This window comes from Aotus nancymaae, unplaced genomic scaffold (genome assembly GCF_030222135.1).
Source record: "Aotus nancymaae isolate 86718 unplaced genomic scaffold, 86718_ANA_hifiasm-v0.15.2.pri h1tg000057l, whole genome shotgun sequence".
Lineage (NCBI taxonomy): Eukaryota > Metazoa > Chordata > Mammalia > Primates > Aotidae > Aotus > Aotus nancymaae.
The window spans coordinates 47,521,725-47,543,095 of NW_026988471.1; the positions used below are offsets into that span (position 1 = coordinate 47,521,725).

Sequence of the window (21,371 nt, forward strand, 5' to 3'; positions counted from 1 at the left end):
CAAGAGTGCATGGTGTAGTCCCTCATAGCTTCCCTTGGCTAGGAGAGGGAGTTCCCCAACCCCTTGCACTTCCTGGGTGAGGTGACACCCCACCCTGTTTCGACTCACCCTCTGTGGGCTGCACCCACTGTCCAACCAGTTCCATTGAGATGAACCAGGTACCTCAGTTGGAAATGCAGAAATCACCTGCCTTCTGCGTCGATCTCGCTGGGAGCTGCAGACCGGAGCTGTTCCTGTTTGGCCATCTTGCCAGCCTCTAGTATTTCTTTTTTTCTTTCTTCTTCTTCCTCTTTTTTTTTTTTTATATTCAAGTGTTCATTCATTTGGTGTTTGTCTTGGTTTATAATGTAACATATGGTTTCAACTTTTTATTTTTTTTTTCCAGGTGGATACTCAATTTTCCTAACATTTTTTGAGAAGTCTATTTTGTCCCTAATGTTACGAAATGATTCATCATCCGCTACTGCATTTCAAAATGTATTTGGGTCTACTTCTTGATTTTCCGTTTTGTTCCATTGGTTTGTCTGTCCATAGGCCTATGCTACTCTGATCTAATTATTAAGATTTTTAATATTTGGTAAGGCTAATAATTCTTTACTAATTTTTTTTTGCAGAGTTTTCCTGGATATTCTTGTTTATTTTTCATATTAACTTAATAGTCATCTTGTCTGGTTTAAAATAAAACCCTGTTGATTATTTTCATTGAGATCACATTAAATGAATCAAATTTGGTATTTTAATAATTTTGGCAAGGAATAGTTTGCAATTTTGGATGGGGTGTCTGGGGGAGTGCTTATTGAGAATGTAATAGGGTAAAGGTTAGAAGGAGGTAAGGGAATGAACTGTGAGGCTATTAGGGTTTAAGCATTTTAGACAGAAGGAACAAGAAGTACAAAAAGCCTGAAGTAGGAGAATGCCTGTGTCTTCAGGGAACAGTGCAGAGGCCAGAGCAGTAAGTGAGGAAAAATGAAAGATCTTGTAGTCCATTGTAGGGACTTCAGTTTTTGGATGGGAAGTCATTGGAGAGTTTTGAGAAGAGAAATGATATCTGATTTATGTTTTTAGCAGACACTCTGGGTATCCTGTTTACAGTAGACTGAAAGTGGGTATTGTCAGGGAACAAGGGTAAAAACGGGAACTAGTTATGAGGCTATTGTATTTATCTGGGCAAGATAAGATGATGGCTGAGATAAGAGTAACAGTAGTGGAAGTGGTAGAAGTGTTTGAAATATTGATATATTTTGTAGATAGAACTAACATTTACTGATGGATCTGGTTATGAGATGTGAGTAGCAAGCATAAAGAATACCTCTAAGATTTTTGACTTGAGCTCTTGGAAGAATAAGTGGTCATTTCCTAATGTGATGGGGAAGATTGTGAGGTTTGGGGAAGAGAGTATAGGTGTCATAGTTTTAAACTTGCTTCAGATGTCGATTTGACATTCAGGAGGAGATGCTGAAGCAGTTGAATGAGAATTTGGGATTTAGGGGAGAGGTGTGAGCTAAACATACATTTTTGGAGTGAACAGTATATAGATGGTGTTTAAAGTCATTAGACTAGGGTCACCGAAAGTGAATATAAGCAAAAATAAGAATTCTGGTATACTTTAAAATTGAGAGGTAAGGGATATAAGGAGGATTCAGTAAAGGAAATTAAGGAGTGGCCAGAGAGTGAAAAACCAGAGGGTTCTAGAAGCCAAGTGAGGAGAATATTTCAGAGGAAATAGTGTTGAGTACTACCAGTAGGTCAAATATTTGTTCAGTTTATTCCTATTTATCTGTTTGATTGTGGTGTTCATTGGCTTATTCCTTTAGAATGTCTTCTAACTGTTACTTCTATGTGTGAAGGCTACGAATTTCTGTATATTAATTTTATATCCATATTCTTAGTAATTTTTCATTGATTATTTTGGATTTTTGAGACATGCAATCACTGTATTTGTAAATTTATTCCTTCCCAATTTTTATATCTCTACTTATCTTTTCTTGTCTAATTGCATTGGCTAGTACCTCTAGAGTGTTTAAGAAGTTGAATAATAGTGGGTATCCTTGTCTGTGTTCTGACTTTAGTGAGAATGCTTTTAGGGTTTTTTCCCACTAAGTGTATCACTGGCGTTTGGGCTGAGATATGTGTGTGTGTGTGTGTGTGTGTGTGTGTGTAAGACAGTCTTTTATTCTTTTTTTCTTGAGTTTTAAAGAATCTAAAATGCAATAGTTTTATTAAATACTTTTTCAACATTATTAGAGATGATTATATGATTTGTTAGTAACTCAAGTAATGTGATTTTTATATTAATGAATTTCAAACACTGAGCTATTGTTGTATATCTAGAAAAAACATAGTCACTAGATAAAGGTACCACAATGAGTTGTTGCTTCTCTTGTTGTTCTCCTCCTAATTCTGGTCATATTTTATTGCCTGTGCTGAGTTTGGGATTTTGGTTGTCACTGCTGTATTCCTAAGAGATTTTTAAGACATGTGCAAGTGCCTTTGCAAGACAATTTGGGAATAAAACTCAGAAAAAACTGTATTAGGACTTAAACCCCTCTCCCCCACAAAAATAGGGGTTTTTCTTGTGTGTTTTCTTATGCTTCACAAAATGCATGTGAATACCAGTCACAGCTTCTCTTCCTGGATTTGACTATTTGCAGTCAACAACTAGGTTTAAATTTTACCCTTAATATCAGATCATATATTCCTAAGGCTTTTAAACAGTCATTTGCAGTTTACTTAGAGGTAGCAATGATTTTATGGCTTCTTACCTCTTGAAGAGTAAAATTTCTTATTTTTTAAAAATTTTGTCTGTCTAGGCTGATTTATGGAATCTAGAAAACAGCCAGCATAATCTAATATATTATAAGCTGTATCTTCTGACCTTGTTCAGTGCTTTATTGTGACTTTCTTTCTCACAATGAAGTATCACTTTTTCATTTCTGATAATATTAGCTACATCTTCTCTGCTTATTCCTTTGCAGACATACTGGACTCTTTGCTGTTCTTGAACAATCCAGGCATGCCTCTCTTCAGGACTGCTCACTTTATTATTATTATTATTTTTTTATTTTTTATTTGTACCTCATCAACATTTTTTATTTTGTGGAGAGAGTCTAAGGTTAATTGGCAGTATAGTTGTAATAGTAGATCGAATAATGTCTGTTTTACAAACATTAACATCCTACATTACATGTATGAACCCCAAAAATCTGAGACAGGTCTCTTAAGATTTTTTTAAAATTGCATTTTAGGTTTTGGGGTACATGTGAAAAACATGCAAGATTGTTGCATAGGTACACACATGGCAGCGTGATTTGCTGCCTTCTTCCCCATCACCTATATCTGCTCATTTCTGTTCCTTTTATCTGGAATGCTCCTGAGTCAATATCTGCCTGGCTTTATTCCTTATCTTCTTTAAGGTTTTTGCTCAATTATCACCTCAAATGACAGCTTAATATTCTAAATAATTTACTTATGTATTAGGTTTCTGTCCATCCCTATTAAAATGTAAACTCTTAAAAGGCAGGGATTTTTGGACCGGGCGCGGTGGCTCATGCCTGTAATCCCAGCACTTTGGGAGGCCAAGGCAGGTGGATCATGAGGTCAAGAGATTGAGACCATCCTGGTCAACATGATGAAACCCCATCTCTACTAAAAATACAAAAAAATTAGCTGGACATGGTGGCGCGTGCCTGTAGTCCCAGCTACTCGGGAGGCTGAGGCAGGAGAATTGCCTGAACCCAGGAGGCGGAGGTTGCAGTGAGCTGAGATCGTGCCATTGCACTCCAGCCTGGGTAATAAGAGCGAAACTCTGTCTCAAAAAAAAAAAAAAAAAGGCAGGGATTTTTTTTTTTGGTTTTGCATATATAGGATATATGTTTTTATATATAAAATACACAGTATAGAAAAAATTATATGTATCTTTAATATATCTCCAATGCCTAAAACAGTGTCTAATACATAGGAACTCAAATGTTTGTGGAATGAATAAACTATCTTGAGGAGGTTTTAGTTTTAAGGTACTCACTTTTAGGGTGAGAATAATCTCATTTACTGTAGCAAAGAAATGCAGGTGATCCTTTAACTTGTAAAATTAATTAATTTAAGCTATTTTTCTCCCCCCAGATTCATCGAAGCAAGAACAAATGGAAATTCTATTTGAAAGATGGTGTTATGTGTTTTGGAGGGAGAGACTATGTATTTGCAAAAGCCATTGGTGATGCAGAGTGGTAAACCTTGTGAGCTCAGTACATTTTGTGAACATCAGTTGGACTATTTGCATATTGTAAAATTCATTTTTATTTAAATATAGTCCAGCACAGAGCTGCTCAAATTTTTAGTTCACTGTATGGAATTTAATAAAATTAAAATTCAGATGCAGATGCAAATACACAATTTTATATGTATTTTGTTTTATGTCTTAACAGAGTTTTTAAAAACTCTCATTCTATACCATTACAAAGCATAGATGCATTAGGATAATGGAACATGAAGAAGTATCACAATACTTTTTTCTTGAAGTAAAATTCAAATCACACTTCAGTTCCCCTTCATGGTAAAGTCAGTTTCAGTTATTAGATTGGGACCAGTATTCTTCCCACCTCTCACCAAACCATGTTATAGAAGGTCCTTGGAAGTCGTTTAAGTAGTGGGATATTCAAGAGGTCTTCTTTGGGTTTTTATTCTGCACTGATCATTGGAGACATGCTGATTGTTTAAGCCCAGATGGTCCCTTGGAGGCAGATGCCTATAGTATTATTTGAACATAAAAATCTTTGCTGAGGCTAGGATCCCTGTAGCTAAGGATCTGCCTCTCTGGACTTACCATTTGGCTAGGCCATTCTTCTTTATATTTCTGGGGAATTGTGAGGAAGTAGGTTAGGTTCCTTTTCTACTTCTTGAAATTTCAGACTTCTGTATTTTTCCTAATCATGGTGAGTTTTTCTTTCTCCCTACTTTTTCTGTTTTTTTGTGTAGTGGAAGACCCCTTTGCAAGCCCTTAGCTCTTTGAAGGCAGTACCTCACTCTCTTAACAGGGATCTCCTATTGATTTTAGGCTTTCTAAAACAAAAGTCAAGAAGAGATGTTCTCTTCAGGAACTTCTGCTTTGGCAATCTTATCTGAGATACAGAGGCCTTGAAATCACAGAGAGAAAACAAAACATCGAAGAAATAGCCCTCAATTTCCTGTAGCAGTAAAAACAAAGCAAACTAATATTCTAATAAATTATTCTATAATACTGTCTTCCTTAGTAGATTCACATCTCTCAAAGAAATATTTTTCCCATCACTCTGCTGCTCTTAACAGGTGGGGCACATATGCTTTCTACGTCTAGGAGCTCTATTTTTATCCCTGAATGGTGTTTTTAGGGACATTACCTATCACACAAAAAACAGTGCTGGGATGAGTAGGTTATGGCCTATTAAAGCTCCTTAAGGATTTGATACCTGGATCTGACATCTTTTTGAAAAGTAACCCTATTGGGGAATTTAATTTTTTCCAACACTTGTTCTTTCTAACGAGGAGGCTCAGCTATTGGTATATCTTCTCAAAATCTGGATGGATCTCTTCTGGGCCTTGGGCAACGTGGATGGGGTATTGTCTCTGGCCTAAAGTTGACAACTGCATGAGGATTCAGTTAGTTCTAGTGAGTGGGCTGGTCTCCTAACTGTATTCTCCCACTAGGCCCACTTCATCCTTAGAGTGATTGACCTTTTCTTTATTACTGCTGCTATCCCAGATCCTTCTCTGGATCTTGAGAACTCCTAGGAGCTATGGGTTGTTTTCAAGGTGTTGCCTTCCATGAAATGTCTGTATTCTCTACATGGAAAGCGAAAAGAGAGCTGTTTGCATTTGTCTCTGAAATACCCACTCCAGGGCTGAGGAGTGTACTTTCTTCTTCCTGTTTTCTTCCAGGCTCACCCAGTCATTCTGTGTTTGCCTTAGGCAAATTTTATTGCAAATTAAGGGCTGAATTTATTGATAAGGTATACTCACCTGGGAACTGGGAATTAATGTGTTGGTTCAAGTTCCTGGCGGAGGCAATAATATTTGTTTCTAAAATGCCTTTCCTCTTTTTCAATGTGAACTTTAAAATCTCATTTTACTTTAGTGATTTTTTTAAATGGCGTATTACAAATGCTGTTATTATATTGGGCCTCTTTATTTGTGTAGTGAATTTTATCATTAAAGAACACAGTCATGGTTGTTCATTTGTGTCTCTGCTTGCCCTCATGCCCCTTGTCTTTTAAAAATGGAAAAAATCAATTTAAATGTATGCTTACCACAAAACAATAATTTTCCTTGCATGATAACATAAACCGATTAGATAGTTTCAGTGGTGACTATGGAGCTAATTAAAAGATCACCAAATTATTTTGGATCTGTTACTTTTTTATTAGTCTCAGATAATGCTAGGAAAAATCCTAGTTCTTGAGAAGTCGTCTCAACAGTGACTTTCACGTTTTTTGGCCAGAATCTACACTAAGAAATAGAATTTAACAACTCAGTATATATTTGCATGTCCATTGTCACACGTAACACAAATGAAGCAAAAATTTCAGAAAATCATGCTAGCCTTTAGCATGCGATAGCCTTCTGACATCATCTATTTGATTCTGTTTGTTTCATTAAAAAAAATTGATGGTGTCCCACTAAATTGATTTCACTATCTACATTTTTAACCTGTGTAGTAAAGATAAAGAGACACTAGTTCATTTTAAAAGAGAAAATTATTTTTCAATCCCTATAAGTCAGGAGAGTTTACCTGAGACTTGGCTTTGTTATATTACTTTTACTTCAGGAACCTCTTTATTATGTCTAAGGTAAACATTTCCTATTGCATTTTTGTAACGAAATACTTAAAGTAAGTTTCTTAAGTTCTGATAAAGATGGTCTCTTGGCAAATGTCATTTCTGTACTCTTTTATAGGTAGAGAGATTTCTATGCCAGTATACTTTGAGAATTTCTCAAGTGTTTTTGTTAGCATGCTGTAATTCTTTCTTTCCTCCTTTCCTCTTTTCCTCCTCTCCCTCTTTTTTTTTTTTTTTTTTTGGCAACAAGGTCTGGCTTTTTCACCCAGGCTGGAGTGCAGTGGTGCTATCTCAGCTTACTGCAACCTCCGCTTCCCAGGCTCAAGAAATCCTCATGCCTCAGCCTCCTAAGTAATTGGGACTACAGGCATGTGCTACCATGCCCAGCTAATTGTTGTATTTTTTGTAGAGACGGGGTTTTGCCATGTTGCCCAGGCTGGTATCAAACTTGTGAGCTGAAGTGATTTGCCTCCCAAAGTACTAGGGAGCTCAATACCCAGGCTGGTATCAAACTTGTGAGCTCAAGTGATTTGCCTCCTAAAGTACTTGGCCTCCCAAAGTACTAGGATTACAGGTGTGAGCCACTACACCTGGCCTATGCTGTAGTTCTTTGTTGCGTACTTTTCTCTTCTCTCTGTAGACTAAGAAGGTCTGGCAGAGTTTGCACAGTTAGTCTCTTAGGGACTGACCAACTGACCTTGTCTAGTACCTTTACCTATTTTATTCAATGTGCGAAACACCTCAGTCATGGTTATAATATATGTAAATAATCACCTCTCTGGCTCAGACTCCATAGAGCAACAAGACATTCTAATTGACACACTCAGTTTTAGTTACTTAGGTTGTGCAGGAAAATGAATAACCTAGAGTGAATAGCATCAATTAATTGTGGTGCATGAGGCGGGAAGGGATTTAGTGGGAGATTTTATTCTGACTCACATTAGTAGGTTAATATTATCCTGGTTTTCATGTAAATACACTCTAAGCCAGGTGGGAATGTTGTGATTTATAACTAGAAAGCTAAATTGTTAGTAGAAAGCCCTAGGTAATAACTCTTAGGGCGAAAAAGATAAAAGTATTGCTCCTTTTGTGGAAAAGATTATTTCTAATTATAAACACATTTATTGAAATCTTGGTGACAGAGATACTCAATTTACATATGGACTTACTACAATTTGAGGAAACCAAAATCATGCCCTTTACAGCAAATGTTATAAATGGAGGAAAAAATACCATTGCCTTTTAAAATTGTTTTGTAAATTTAGATGAGTTATTCCAGATGAATTAGCCCCTCTTAGCCATTTTGCAACCTGCCAGAGATAATACCAAATGTTTGTTAAAAAACTACAAAACAGAAATATAAATTTATTGAGTATTGCATTTTTATGACTTAGGTATGAGAAATTATACAGAATAAGAATATGCATGCTTTCGATGAGACTGTCTCCTATAGGAAATACTTCTTAACTAGGACAATTTTATTTCGGTCATAAAAATGAATCAGCTTAAAACATTATTAATCATCTATGATGTGTAAGATTCTAGATGTAGTCGGAGACAGAAGAGTGTATCACTAAAAAAATTCCTATCATAGGTGAATAAGAGGTGTACTTGTAAAGATAATTAATACTCAGCAGTGTAGGGTAAGTGACAAATGAGTGATGCAGAGGAGAAATGCTAAAGAAGTCCAAAGAGAGAGACCATTGTGAGTTATGTATTTATTATTTATGCCCTACTTTGTTTTGGATAAAGGAGGAGTCTTGACTATAGTGGATTAGGGAGAAAGTAAAGAGAGTTTAATTTTTTAAAAATGAAAAAGATAGGGCGGGCATGGTGGCTCATACCTGTAATCCCAGCACTTTGGGAAGCCAAGGCAGGAGGATTACTTGAAGTCAGAAGTTCAAGACCAGCCTGGGCAACATGGCTAAACCTCATCTCTACATGGAGAAAAAAAAAAAAAAAAAGCCAGGCATGGTGGTACATGCCTGTAGTTCCAGCTACTTGGGAAGCTGGGTGGGAGGATCACTTGAGCCCAGGAGGTAGAGGCTGCAGTGAGCCAGAGTAGATACTGGAGCTCTCTGAATATTAGGCTAAGCTCTAAAATTTAAATTTATAGGTTGGATGAATTGCTCAGGATTTTTTTTGCAGGTATATAATAAGGTGAAATAGGATTTTATAAAGATTAATCAGTGGTAGTGGGTATAAGAGTATGGACATGGGAAAGATTGGGTATGAATACAAATTAGGGAGACTGTACAGGAATAAGGGGAAAATGACCTGATATGTGGATGTGGCAGTAGGAATACAATTTTTTTTTCAGTTTATGTTTATATGGAATTTTTTTTTCTTTTTGAGACAGGGTCTCACTTTGTTGCCCAGGCTGGAGTACAGTGGCATCATAGCTCACTGCAACCTTGAATTCCTGGGCTCAAGCGATTCTCCTGCCTCAGCCTCCTGAGTATCTGGGACTACAGGCATGTTGCCACCACACCTGGTGAATTTAAAATTTTTTATTTTTGTAGAGATGGGGTCTTGCCAAGTTGTCCAGGCTAATCTTGAACTTTTGGCTTCAAGTGATCCTCCTGCCTTGTCCTCTCAATGTGGCTGGGCATGAGCCACCATGCCTGGCCCTGGAATATAAACTGGTGTAGAAGACAATTCAAAAGAATAACTGATAGAGCTTAGTAACTGAAGAATATGGGAATGAGAATGAGGGAGAGAATAAACTGTGACTCCCTGTGTTAAAACTTAAAATGTAGACAATAAACATCAGTTTTTGTGCAAAGGTAATGAAAGTTATCGCCAGAGTATCTGTACAAGTATCTTGGTCTCAAACTGCATTTGAGTGTGTAATTTAAATAAAGTTTCTCCACAAGAATAGATTTTATTTTCCCCTTTATGCTTTTTTGCTTACTTAGCTGTTCTGGTTCTGGGATTTATATATGAATCAGAAAGTTTATGTTAGGTATACAGCAACATGACTAATTAGTATTCTGTTATATTGCTGAGACAAATCTTAAAACACTAGCTTGCGAGAGAGGCCTGCATCTAAATAAAGACAAGTGACTTGTTATGCAGCAGAAAAGTCAGAGATGTGAAATCACAGTACAGGGAAGAGATTTTATAAAATTTATAATGTTAGGATCTCTTTGAATCACTTTGCACAGTGGCATAAGGATTGAAAACAGATTGGATGTGTAGAGTGTCTAGTTATGTCTATACATTTATATAATAAAATCTCAAAGGAGTTAAAAACAGGAAATAGCACAGATATTAATTGATAGAAGAATAGAAACAATGTTCTATTTATACAGCGTAACACTAATCAACAATGAAAAGAAATGAACTACCAATTCAAGCAATAACATGGATGAATAGCAAACACATTGGGTTGAGTCAAAGAAGCCTTAAACAAAAGAGTATATACTATATGGTCTGTTTATATGAAGTTATAGAACAGACAAACTAATTGGAGGGAGAAAAAAAAAAAAATCCATCCTTACCTCTGGGGCTGGGTGTCAGGAATTAACTGGGAAGGGGAATGAGGGAACTTTCTGAGGATGATAATATTCTATTAATGTCTTGACAGTAGTTTGGGTCACATGGTGTATGTATTTCTCAAAACTCATTAAATGGTATGCTTAAGATTTGTCCATTTCTCTATATGTAAATTTTATCTAGAAATGTAGATAAATATCATGGCTAGTAATAAGAGTGCTAAAATGGTTAGGGCTGAGTACTGATGTCTGCAAATTACACTGAAATACATAAAAAAATAAGATGATAAATAATGATAATTATATATATGTAATGAAGCTAATATGGTAAAATATTTTTGAACCTAAATGGCGCTGTATGGGGTGTTCACTGTACAATTCTTTAAATTTTTCTGCACATTTAAAAATGTAATAAAATGTTAGGGAAAATTTAAGGAACTTTGAATTCATATTGAGCCCTTGGATAACTGTTTTACCCATATGGGAATAAGTAAAATACAGTGATTAAGAGGCTAGGGTCCTGAATCAGATTTGAGTTTAAATTCTGTTAGTTGTATCTTTTATTTGTTTTGAGAACTTTGGCAAATTATAGGTTTTGCTTTCCTACAAAATGTGAATAATATCTACATTGTAGAGTTTTATGAAGATTAAATGGGTTAAATTATATAACATTTATCAAGATGTTTGGTGTAGCTTTCAGTAAGAGTTACTTTAAAAAAAAGTCAGAGGAGCATAGAAAAAACACTAGTTAAAACCATAATTTTGTTGTCCTATAAGATCCAATTTCATAAGTAAAAATATCTTCTAGCAAATACTGAACGTATTTTTCTATATTCTCCAAAGGATAAAAATGATGAAGCTTAATTATTTTTAAATATTTAGACATTTTATTTTTTTATGCAAATAAAAATATAAGCTCTAGAAAAAATTGTTTTCATTATGTGTTTCATAACTTCAGAGTAATTGTAATTCAGCACATTTGTAGTATACCATTGCCAAGATCTTGAGGTAGGAAGCAGGAAAACAAAATGGACTGAGACAGGATTCCTACTCACGAGGAATTCATAGTCTACAGCTTAGTGTTTCAGTAAGCAAATAGGCTGAAATGTGCTTTTAGATGTTTACTTTAAATAAATAAGTAGAATCCCGACAGGGGATAGATAAAAGTCTGTATAATAGCACAAATAGAACTTTCTGTGGTGACAAAAATATTCTGTGTCTGTGCTGTCCAGTATGATAACCACTAGTCACATGTAGCTATTGAGAACTTGAAATGTGGCTAGTGCAACTGAGAAACTACATTTTTCATTTTATTTAATTTTAATTTAGCCACATGTGGCTAGTGGCTACCATATCGGACAGTGCATCTCTAGAGTGTGTTTTTCAAGCTACCTGAGGAAAAAGGCCAGTTATTTTAAATTTCTGATCTCTTATGAACTAATATTTTTATAGAATGTAATACAAATTACAAAAATGAAAAAAAGATATGCAAAATACCACCTCAATTTTTAAAAATATTAGATTCATCAAACAAAATTATAAATTTCTATAAAAATTTCTAACTTCAGTATTTATGTCATCATGTACCAGTGACAGATAGTTTTTAGAATGGTAGTGGTCATAGACTACACTTTCTGCTAGGTAGAGGTCTCTTGTCCAATGTACCTACAAATAAATAATTTTCTAAATCCAACCCTTTATGATAAAATTACTGGTACAGGTAATTTTTTTTTACAGGTTTAAGAACAATTCAATAAGGCAGTTACTGATGTAACGGTTAATATTCTTTGTAGCAAGTCTTGTCTAGGAGAGCTGTACCTTGACAGTGCAATGCAGACAACTTCAAGGTGGACTGAGAAGGCTTATTTGATCCAGTGAAGCCATTTTTGTAGTTGGAGGTATACACTGAAAAATCCTTCCTTCTGTAAAGTTCAGCCCGATGTTTACAGCAGCCAAATTTGCCTAGCAATAGAAAGAAGTCTCTTCGGAATGTCTTAGTGAATATTGCATACAGAAATGGATTGGCACAAGAATTGATGGGATAAAAAAGAACCAGTAAAACTTTAGAGTTGGTTACTGTGATAAGAGGCATTTTGAAGGCAGCTGAGATGGCAAAAAAAGAGATAGGTGCCATGCAGGTGAAATCGGTGAAGATGAGGATTGCCATCTTCTTAGCGATCTTTGTATCTTTGTTGGTAGCCATTAATTCTGGGTTTCGAACTGCAAAATAAATTTTAATGTAGCAAGCACAAATTATGATGAAGGCCACCACATTGAGAATCAGGATGGTTAATACATAGACTTGTGAGAGAGTAGTTTCCACATCCATGGGGAAGCAAATACTGACCTTCATGTAATTGCTGACACCCACAAGGGGCAACATAGCAATTAGAGAAGAAAAGAGCCATCCTCCAAGCATAATCAGAATGGCATGTCTTAATCGCAGCTTTTGGTCCAGGTGAATAGCATAGGTGATGGTGTGCCATCTTTCTAGAGTGATGACGGTGAGAGTGTAGACAGAAAGTTCACTTGCGAATACAGTGAAAAAGCCAGCAGTGCTGCACCCACTCCCTGTCTGCCAATCTATGGCATGGTTATAGTACTGGCCTTTGGTTTGGGAATCAACTGAGGCTATGAGCAGCAGATAGAGCCCCATGCAAAAGTCTGCAAAGGAGAGATTGCACATGAGAAAACGAGGCACTGTAAGTTTGTAACGACTTGTCAGGAGAACAAAAAGGACAGTCATGTTTCCCATGATGGCTAGAATATTAATCAGCCAAATCAAGACTCTAAGGAAGTCATAGCCCATAATATCTTCACAGGGATTAAAAGCATCTGGTTCAGGAGCACATCGGGGTGTCTTGGGTAAGCGGAAGCCATAATCATAGTCCCAGCCACTCTGTTCACTCTCAGCAAATATGGCAGGATAACTGTAAGAAGAATTATTGGCTTGATGTAAGAGATTTTCTCTGAGTATTAAAACATTTCAAGAATTATTCATGTGTTTTTTTAAAGCCAAAGAAACAAGGAAACAGCCACAATAACCTCAGCCTTACGTTTATTTGTTAAATTATTTGAGAACTCTTATTTGATGTCGGAGTTCCCTAAGAAGGGAATGAAAAGCCATTTAGACTATATATACATATATATATTACATTGATGCAAAGACTTAATGAAGCTGTTTACAAAGGATGATTTTCTTTGGAAAAGAAGTTTAGAAAGACAATCTATGCTTGCTAAATCTAAAGTAATCCTTTCTTGGCATTTTCTTAGCTATTTATCTCTCATTTAGTTGCCAGCCAAACTGCTACCAAGCTGTTTGTGTGTTGCAGAACACAAATAGAACTGGAAGGCTCACGTTGAAAATCATTAGCTACTGGTGGACTTGTTTGTACTTAAGTCCCTGGCTAATCAAATAGTCCAATCGAGAAATAGAAACCAAGGATAGATTATTAGAAATTTAGGAGCAGAGGAAGAATATAGTTGTGGACAATAGGAAGAGGTGGTGAAAACATTACTATTTAGGGGTATGAGTCAAAGGCAGAGGGAGGATGACGAGGTAGTCTTGTCCCTAGTAGAAGAACAGTCCTTTCTTTGCCACTCCTTTCCAACCCTACTGCTACTTTCTGAGTTTAGGTTTTTGTCCTCTCTTATGGAGCAATTAGTTTTCTTCCTGATATCCTTTCTCCAATTTTAGCCCTCTCCCTAGTCCATTTTGTATGTTCCTTCTAGAATGGCTTTTCCTGAATTCAAAGTTATTAATTTCATTTACCCAAATCAAACCTGCCCCAGGTTCTCATTGGTTGAGATAAAATCCAAACTCATTGTGATGACTTCCAAGGCTCTCCTTGATCTGGGTTCTGCCTATCTCTCCAACCTCATCTCTAAGAAGCACTAGTGCTGCAGAATTCAGAGAATGGGCTCGAGTGAGACTGTCAGGATCCAGTCCTAGCACAGCTCTTACAGGCTGTATAATCCCAGGAGAGTTAATTTATATCTGTGTGCCTCAGGTTCTTTATTTGCCAAGTAGGGATAATAATCATACCTTCCATGTTAAAGTTGTGCTAATAATTGAATGCGTTCATACATGTAGAATGTTTAGAATAATTCTTGAAGCAATAAATATTAGGGATTCTTAACATTATCTCTTGCAGATCCCTCGTGCAACCTTCCCTTTGGCCACATAAAATGACATGTAGCTCTCTGAATAAATTCTACTGTTTCACTCCTTTGTCTTTGTACATACTTCTGGCTGGAATTTTCTTCCTTTTCTCATTTCTCTGGTGAATTCCTCCTCATCTATAAAGATAAGTTCTCCTATAAAGGCTTTCTTGATTATACTCCCCGAGTTTTATTTATCCACCTGCCAGAGCTGCAGTTAGTACAACTGCAATTATCAAAACATATTGCAATTAAGTGATGATGCATATCTATCTTCTTTAATTGTCTATTTGCCTCTTGAAAACAGAGCACTAGGTTTTACTTATTTCTGAAATCCCAGTTCCTAGCACAGTTTTGGCTCAGTGTTCATTCAATAAATGTTTGTAGAGTGAATAATTCTAAACCAGGATGATTCTTGCTATGAAAGGAATTGAGAAGATACAGGGACAATGAGCACACAGCATCATGCATGTAGGCTCAAAAGACATTTTTGTTTTTACCCATCTTCTGTTAATATATTAGGAACTGGAGAAATGGGCACAATTTTTCTGTCAAGGACATTACAAATATATATTTGTAATATATTTTTGCATACTACATGAGGAACCTTATGGTTCTTACACATTAAAAGGATATTTTTCTCTACTCTCAAACCTAACTTCTCATGTTCTGTATTTTAAGTGCATACCTAGTTCAGTGAGTGGAGGAAATAATAAATTGGAAGAATACAATACTGATGAGAATGAACACAGATTTAAAAAAAGAAAAAAATCTGTGACCTGGGACTCCAAAAATGTGTTAGAGTATTGTGAAGCCCAATTTGGAACTAGAGAAGGGCTGCTGCTATGTACAGAAGATCACATAGGAACCTCCCTTGTTTTATTATTAAATATTGTTATAACCAGCACATTTGTTTGTCCTCTTCTCACAGACATCAATATAATTACCATTTTTAATCTTTAAAGGGAGAAGATGGTTATGAAGAACTATTAAAGAAAATAGATCATTATTTTCTTAGCATTAGAAAGGTTTTTAGGCCAGGCACAATGGCTCACACCTGTAAACCCAGCACTTTGGGAAACCAAGGTGGGCGGATCACCTGAGGTCAGGAGTTTGAGACCAGATGGCCAACATGGCGAAACCCCATCTCTACTAAAAATACAAAAATTACCCAGGCATGGTGGCCTGTAATTCCAGCTACTCAGGAGGCTGAGGCAGGAGAATTGCTTCAATCTGGGAGGCGAAGGTTGCAGTGAGCTGAGATTGCGCCACTGCACTCCAGCCTGGGCGACAGAACAAAGCTATCTAAAAAGAAAAACAAAAAGGCTTTTAAAGACCATCTCATTGAATCCTTTCACTTTATTGGTAAGGAGACCAAGATTAAAGGAGGTAAGTGACTTGCCCAAGGTCTCTCGGGGATAGTGACAGTGGCAGCATGAGGTCTTCATAACCACAGTTCAGAGACCTTTCCCTTAACTTTACCCTCTCTTACTGTTTTTCAAAGTGTGGTCCTTGGACCATCTCCATCGCAATCACCAGGGTATTTGTTAAAATGCAGAATCTTGGCTTTACCCCAAACCCTGAATAAAAAATCTCTAGAGACAGAGCCCAGAAATTTGCATTTTAAGTACGTTCTCTGGATGATTTATACAAAGTAATAACCTTTGTTAAATCAGGTGAAAACGTTCCAACTATTCCGGATTTCCTTTACTCCTTTTCCCTTATCAAAACTACTTGAGCTGTTAGAAACATTATTGTAAAACTTCTGAAATTTCTGCAATGATTTCTGATTAAATTTATGTCAATAAGAGGTCAAACATGTTTCCTCACTTCCTCTTGCTATCTGGTCCTTTGTCCTTTCTTTTTTTTGCCCTAATGGGCATGTGTCTAGCAATTTTTCTCCTTGGTGATTTGTCTTCAGACTAAACACCCACCTGCTGTTATTAGATTTGTGTCCTGGGATTGCTCCTGAGGGCAGCATCATACTTAGTGACAAACCCTAGCATGGAGCTGTTGTTAGTATTGGGGGCTATGCAGGGAGTATGAATGGACTCACACGGGCTTAGTAATATTGAATCAGAGGAAGGAGAGCTGTAGCACCGCTGGTCCAGTCACAAGAAAGAAAGGAGAAAAGATAGGAATTTTAGGAGGACAATAGGGCCAGCCATAGGGGTAAGAATGCATTATCTTGGGGAGAATAGATAAGGCTTAGTGGTGAGCTCTAGAATTTCTAAACTCTAGGGACTGAGGAATGGCTATCTGGTGGGAAGTAGGAGGTAGATTTATCATAAAATGCTTTCACAAGGAGAACGCTCTTTTTACTTAGATTTTATGTTAATTTCAGTCAGTTTTGGAGATGCTAGAGATTAGGGACTTGTCTTAAAGTAGTGTTAGCATAACAAACTCAAGGTTATATATTCTCATATATAACCTGGTGAGGATTATATTGAAGATGGGTTAAAGTTTCCCTCAAACCACTCCTTGGTGCTATCATTAACTATACCCATAAATGCTTTCCTGTTGATAAGAATTAAGCCACGTGGTTGCAAAAGAGTTGTGTAGAAGGTTACTGATAGAATACTGAGTAAGAAGAGTGGGAAGGGTGAAGAAAGGCTGCTGGAGGATACATGGTGTCAGACTTAATGCGAGAAAGAGAAAAGGAAAAGAAGGAGACAATAATACTTATTTACCCTTGGTGTTGTCACATTGCTTAGAGGAGAAAGGTCTCAAAAAGGATAAATTTTGCCAGTAATACTCAGTGTTACTGGAAGGTTACTGCCAAGGATTCATATCCTTGGAATGGAACCCCAAAGTCCAGGGTCATTCCACCACACCACCTTGAAGCATCTGTATTACTTGGAGATTGATAGGAAAAGAAAAGAAGAGAAAATTTCAGAAAGAGATTGGCAGAGTGTCTTAAAGGAGCACTCAAGGGGATATAATAAAACTTCTAAATCTTAGTAAATGTGGCATAGGGACACTGGGATTATCTTATTTTTAAAATATATTTTATTGCATTTTAGGTTTTGGGGTACATGTGAATAACATGCAAGATTGTTGCATAGGTACATACATGGCAGTGTGGTTTGCTGCCTTCCTCCCCATCACCTATATCTGGCATTTCTCCCCATGTTATCCCTCCCCAACTCCCCACCCGCTACTGTACCTCCCCTAGTTCCCTCCCACAGACCCTAGTGTGTGATGCTCCCCTCCCTGTGTCCATGAGTTCTCATTGTTCATCACCCGCCTATGAGTGAGGACATGCAGTGTTTGATTTTCTGTTCTTGTGTCAGTTTGCTGAGAATGATGGTTTCCAGGCTCATCCATGTCCCTACAAAGGACATGAACTCATCGTTTTTTATGGCTGCATAGTATTCCATGGTGTATATGTGCCACATTTTCCCTGTCCAGTCTATCATCGATGGGCATTTGGGTTGGTTCCAAGACTTTGCTATTGTAAACACTGCTGCAATGAACATTCGTGTGCATGTGTCCTTATAATAGAATGATTTATAATCCTTCGGATATAAGCCCAGTAATGGGATTGCTGGGTCAAATGGAATTTCTATTTCTAGGTCCTTGGGGAATCGCCACACTGTCTTCCACAATGGTTGAACTAATTTACATTCCCGCCAACAGTGTAAAAGTGTTCCTATTTTTCCACATCCTCTCCAGCATATTTTGTCTCCAGATTTTTTAATGATTGCCATTCTAACTGGCATGAGATAGTATCTCAATGTGGTTGTGATTTGCATTTCTCGAATGACTAGTGATGATGAGCATTTTTTCATATGTTTGTTGGCCTCATATATGTCTTCTTTCATAAAGTGTCTGTTCATATCCTTTGCCCGCTTTTGAATGGGCTTGTTTGTTTTTTTCTTGTAAATCTGTTTTAGTTCTTTGTAGATTCTGGATATTAGCCCTTTGTCAGATGGGTAGATTGCAAAACTTTTTTCCCATTCTGTTGGTTGCTGATTCACTCTAATGACCGTTTCTTTTGCTGTGCAGAAGCTCTGGAGTTTGATTAGGTCCCATTTGTCTATTTTGGCTTTTGTTGCCAATGCTTTTGGTGTTTTAGTCATGAAGTCCTTGCCTATGCCTATGTCCTGAATGGTTTTGCCTAGATTTTCTTCTAGGGTTTTTATGGTGTTAGGTCTTATGTTTAAGTCTTTAATCCATCTGGAGTTAATTTTAGTGTAAGGTGTCAGGAAGGGGTCCAGTTTCTGCTTTCTGCACATGGCTAGCCAGTTTTCCCAACACCATTTATTAAACAGGGAATCCTTTCCCCATTGCTTGTTTTTGTGAGGTTTGTCAAAGATCAGATGGTTGTAGATGTGTGGCATTGCCTCTGAGGACTCTGTTCTGTTCCATTGGTCTATATCTCTGTTTTGGTACCAGTACCATGCTGTTTTGATTACTGTAGCCTTGTATAGTTTGAAGTCAGGTAGCGTGATGCCTCCAGCTTTGTTCTTTTTGCTTAGAATTGACTTGGCTATGTGGGCTCTCTTTTGGTTCCATATGAAGTTTAAGGTGGTTTTTTCCAGTTCTGTGAAGAAGGTCATTGGTAGCTTGATGGGGATAGCATTGAATCTGTAAATTACTTTGGGCAGTGTGGCCATTTTCATGATATTGATTCTTCCTAACCACAAGCATGGAATGTTTCTCCATCTTTTTGTGTCCTCTCTTATTTTGTTGAGCAGTGGTTTGTAGTTCTCCTTGAAGAGGTCCTTTACATTTTTTGTTAGTTGCATTCCTATGTATTTTATTCTCTTTGTAGCAATTGTGAATGGCAGTTCCTTCTTGATTTGCCTCTCTTCAAGTCTGTCATTGGTGTATAGGAATGCTTGTGATTTCTGCACATTGATTTTGTATCCTGAGACTTTGTTGAAATTGCTTATCAGTTTCAGGAGATTTTGGGCTAAGATGATGGGGTCTTCTAAATATACAATCATGTCGTCTGCAAATAGAGACAATTTGACTTCCTCCTTTCCTAATTGAATACCTTTATTTCTTTTTCTTGCCTGGTTGCTCTGGCTAGAATTTCCAATACTATATTGAAAAGGAGTGGTGAGAGAGGGCTTCCTTGTCTAGTGCCAGAATTCACAGGGAACGCTTCCAGTTTTTGCTATTCAGTATGATACTGGTTGTGGGTTTGTCTTAAATAGCTTTTATTATTTTGAGATATGTTCTGTCAATACCTAGTTTATTGAGAGTTTTTAGCATAAAGGGCTATTGAATTATGTCGAAGGCCTTCTCTGCATCTATTGAGATAATCATGTGTTTTTTTTGTCTTTGGTTCTGTTTATGTGGTGAATTACGTTTATAGATTTGCATATGTTGAACCAGCCTTGCATCCCCAGGATGAAGCCTACTTGATCATGATGGATAAGCTTTTTGATGGGCTGTTGCAATTGGTTTGCCAGAATTTTATCAAAGAGTTTTGCATCTACGTTCATCGTGGATATTGGCCTGAAGTTTTCTTTTCTTGCTGAGTCTCTGCTGGGTTTTGGTATCAGGATGATATTGGTCTCATAAAATGATTTGGGAAGGATTCCCTCTTTTTGGAGTGTTTGGAGTAGTTTCAGAAGGAATGGTATCAGCTCCTCTTTATATGTCTGGTAGAATTTGGCTGTGAACCCATCTGGACCTGGGCTTTCTTTGGTTGGTAGGCTATTAATTGCTGCCTCAACTCCCTGTTTCAGTCCCCTTTTTATCAGTTGAACAGGCAACTCTGTCTCCCAGGCATTCCAGTCACCTGTAGAAAAGGTGCCCGGATCTGTGTGATTTCCCATGTGGTGACCCACTGCGCTGGCTGGAACAGCTGTGCTGGAGATTTGTGGTGCTTTTTAGCCCTGGAATCTCCTGGCCTGGCTCCCTGTTTCAGTCCCCTTGTTATCAGTTGAATGGGTGACTCTGTCTCCTCCGTCTTTCCAGTCCCCAGCTGAAAGGGCGCCTGGACCCGTGTGAGTATTTTGTGTGGAGACCCGCCGCACCGGCCAAAACAGCTGTGCTGGCGACCCATGAGGCTCCTCTGCCCAGGAATCTCCTGGTCTGTGGGCAATAAAAATCCGTCTGGAAGTGCGGAGTCCACTCACCCTCTGTGCTCTCTCTGGGAGCTGCAATCCAGAGCTGCTCCTAATCGGCCATATTGGATCCCTCCCTCGGGATTATCTTTTGAGGCATGCTCTTTTACAGTTGAAGACAAGTAAAATGCCATGGCAGCCAGCATTTATAGCAGAAAAATGTTAAAAATTAGTCAGTAAAACAGGAATGTAGCTTCCATCCAATGTATGTTAGTGATAGCATTAAGGCTAATTTTAAGCTCAGGAGCATAGTGGTCAAGGTGGCCTAAGTCTTCTTTAAGAGAAATGGCTACTTATAAGCTACGTTTGCAGTTAGTTAATCTTTGTGGAATGCTGACCATGTGACTAGTGAAAATTCTTACAAATGAAGCTGTCAGTTCTATGAGCCTTTAGTGACATCAAAATACCTGCAAATTTTTAATTTTTGAGGAGGATTTAATATATTTGTAGAGTAAATATTAAGGAACATTTTAAAATCGTTTGTTTAAACAGTTTAAACAGTTAAAGAGATACCTGAGTAACTTGATGCCAGTTGCAAAGAAAAAATTCCCATTTTAAAACTATTAAAAGATGCTTTGCAACAGCTCCCCAACCAAGATTTGTATCAAAAGAAAATAATTGAGGCTGATAATAAGGTGCACACAGAACAAGATATGACTTCTGAATTTCCTTACATGCAAATACTTACAGTGTTTCATTATTTTGTTTCCTTACTGTGCTTTCACATTGTTTGGAAAAGTTTTTAGAAATGGAAAATGAAAAATTCTGTCTGAAAGAGAAGAGGTTATAAAAAGCATTTGAGCTTTTGGTCTTCAAACTAAACC

The 21,371-nt window shown here is 37.2% G+C and overlaps 2 protein-coding genes across 8 annotated transcripts in view; one reads left to right on the top strand and one right to left on the bottom strand.

Moving 5' to 3' along the window:
• The window catches only part of GTF2A1L (general transcription factor IIA subunit 1 like), an 82,827-nt gene extending 78,438 nt beyond the window's left edge, over positions 1-4,389 (top strand). Inside the window, exon 9 of the mRNA XM_064364067.1 lies at positions 4,120-4,389. Within this exon, the coding sequence (XP_064220137.1) occupies positions 4,120-4,227 (108 nt within the window). The 3' untranslated portion in view covers positions 4,228-4,389. The remainder of the gene's footprint in view (positions 1-4,119) is intronic.
• Positions 4,390-7,905: 3,516 nt separating this feature from the next.
• LHCGR (luteinizing hormone/choriogonadotropin receptor) overlaps positions 7,906-21,371 on the bottom strand; it is a 63,453-nt gene continuing 49,987 nt past the window's right edge. For 6 of the 7 annotated variants that reach the window (XM_012465474.3, XM_064364065.1, XM_064364066.1 and 3 more), the window contains one exon: positions 7,906-13,233. In XM_012465474.3, the coding sequence (XP_012320897.2) occupies positions 12,081-13,233 (1,153 nt within the window). In that variant the 3' untranslated portion in view covers positions 7,906-12,080. Of the gene's footprint in view, positions 13,234-21,235; positions 21,317-21,371 lie in introns of all 7 variants that reach the window. The other variant, XM_012465478.3, reaches the window with a different exon arrangement.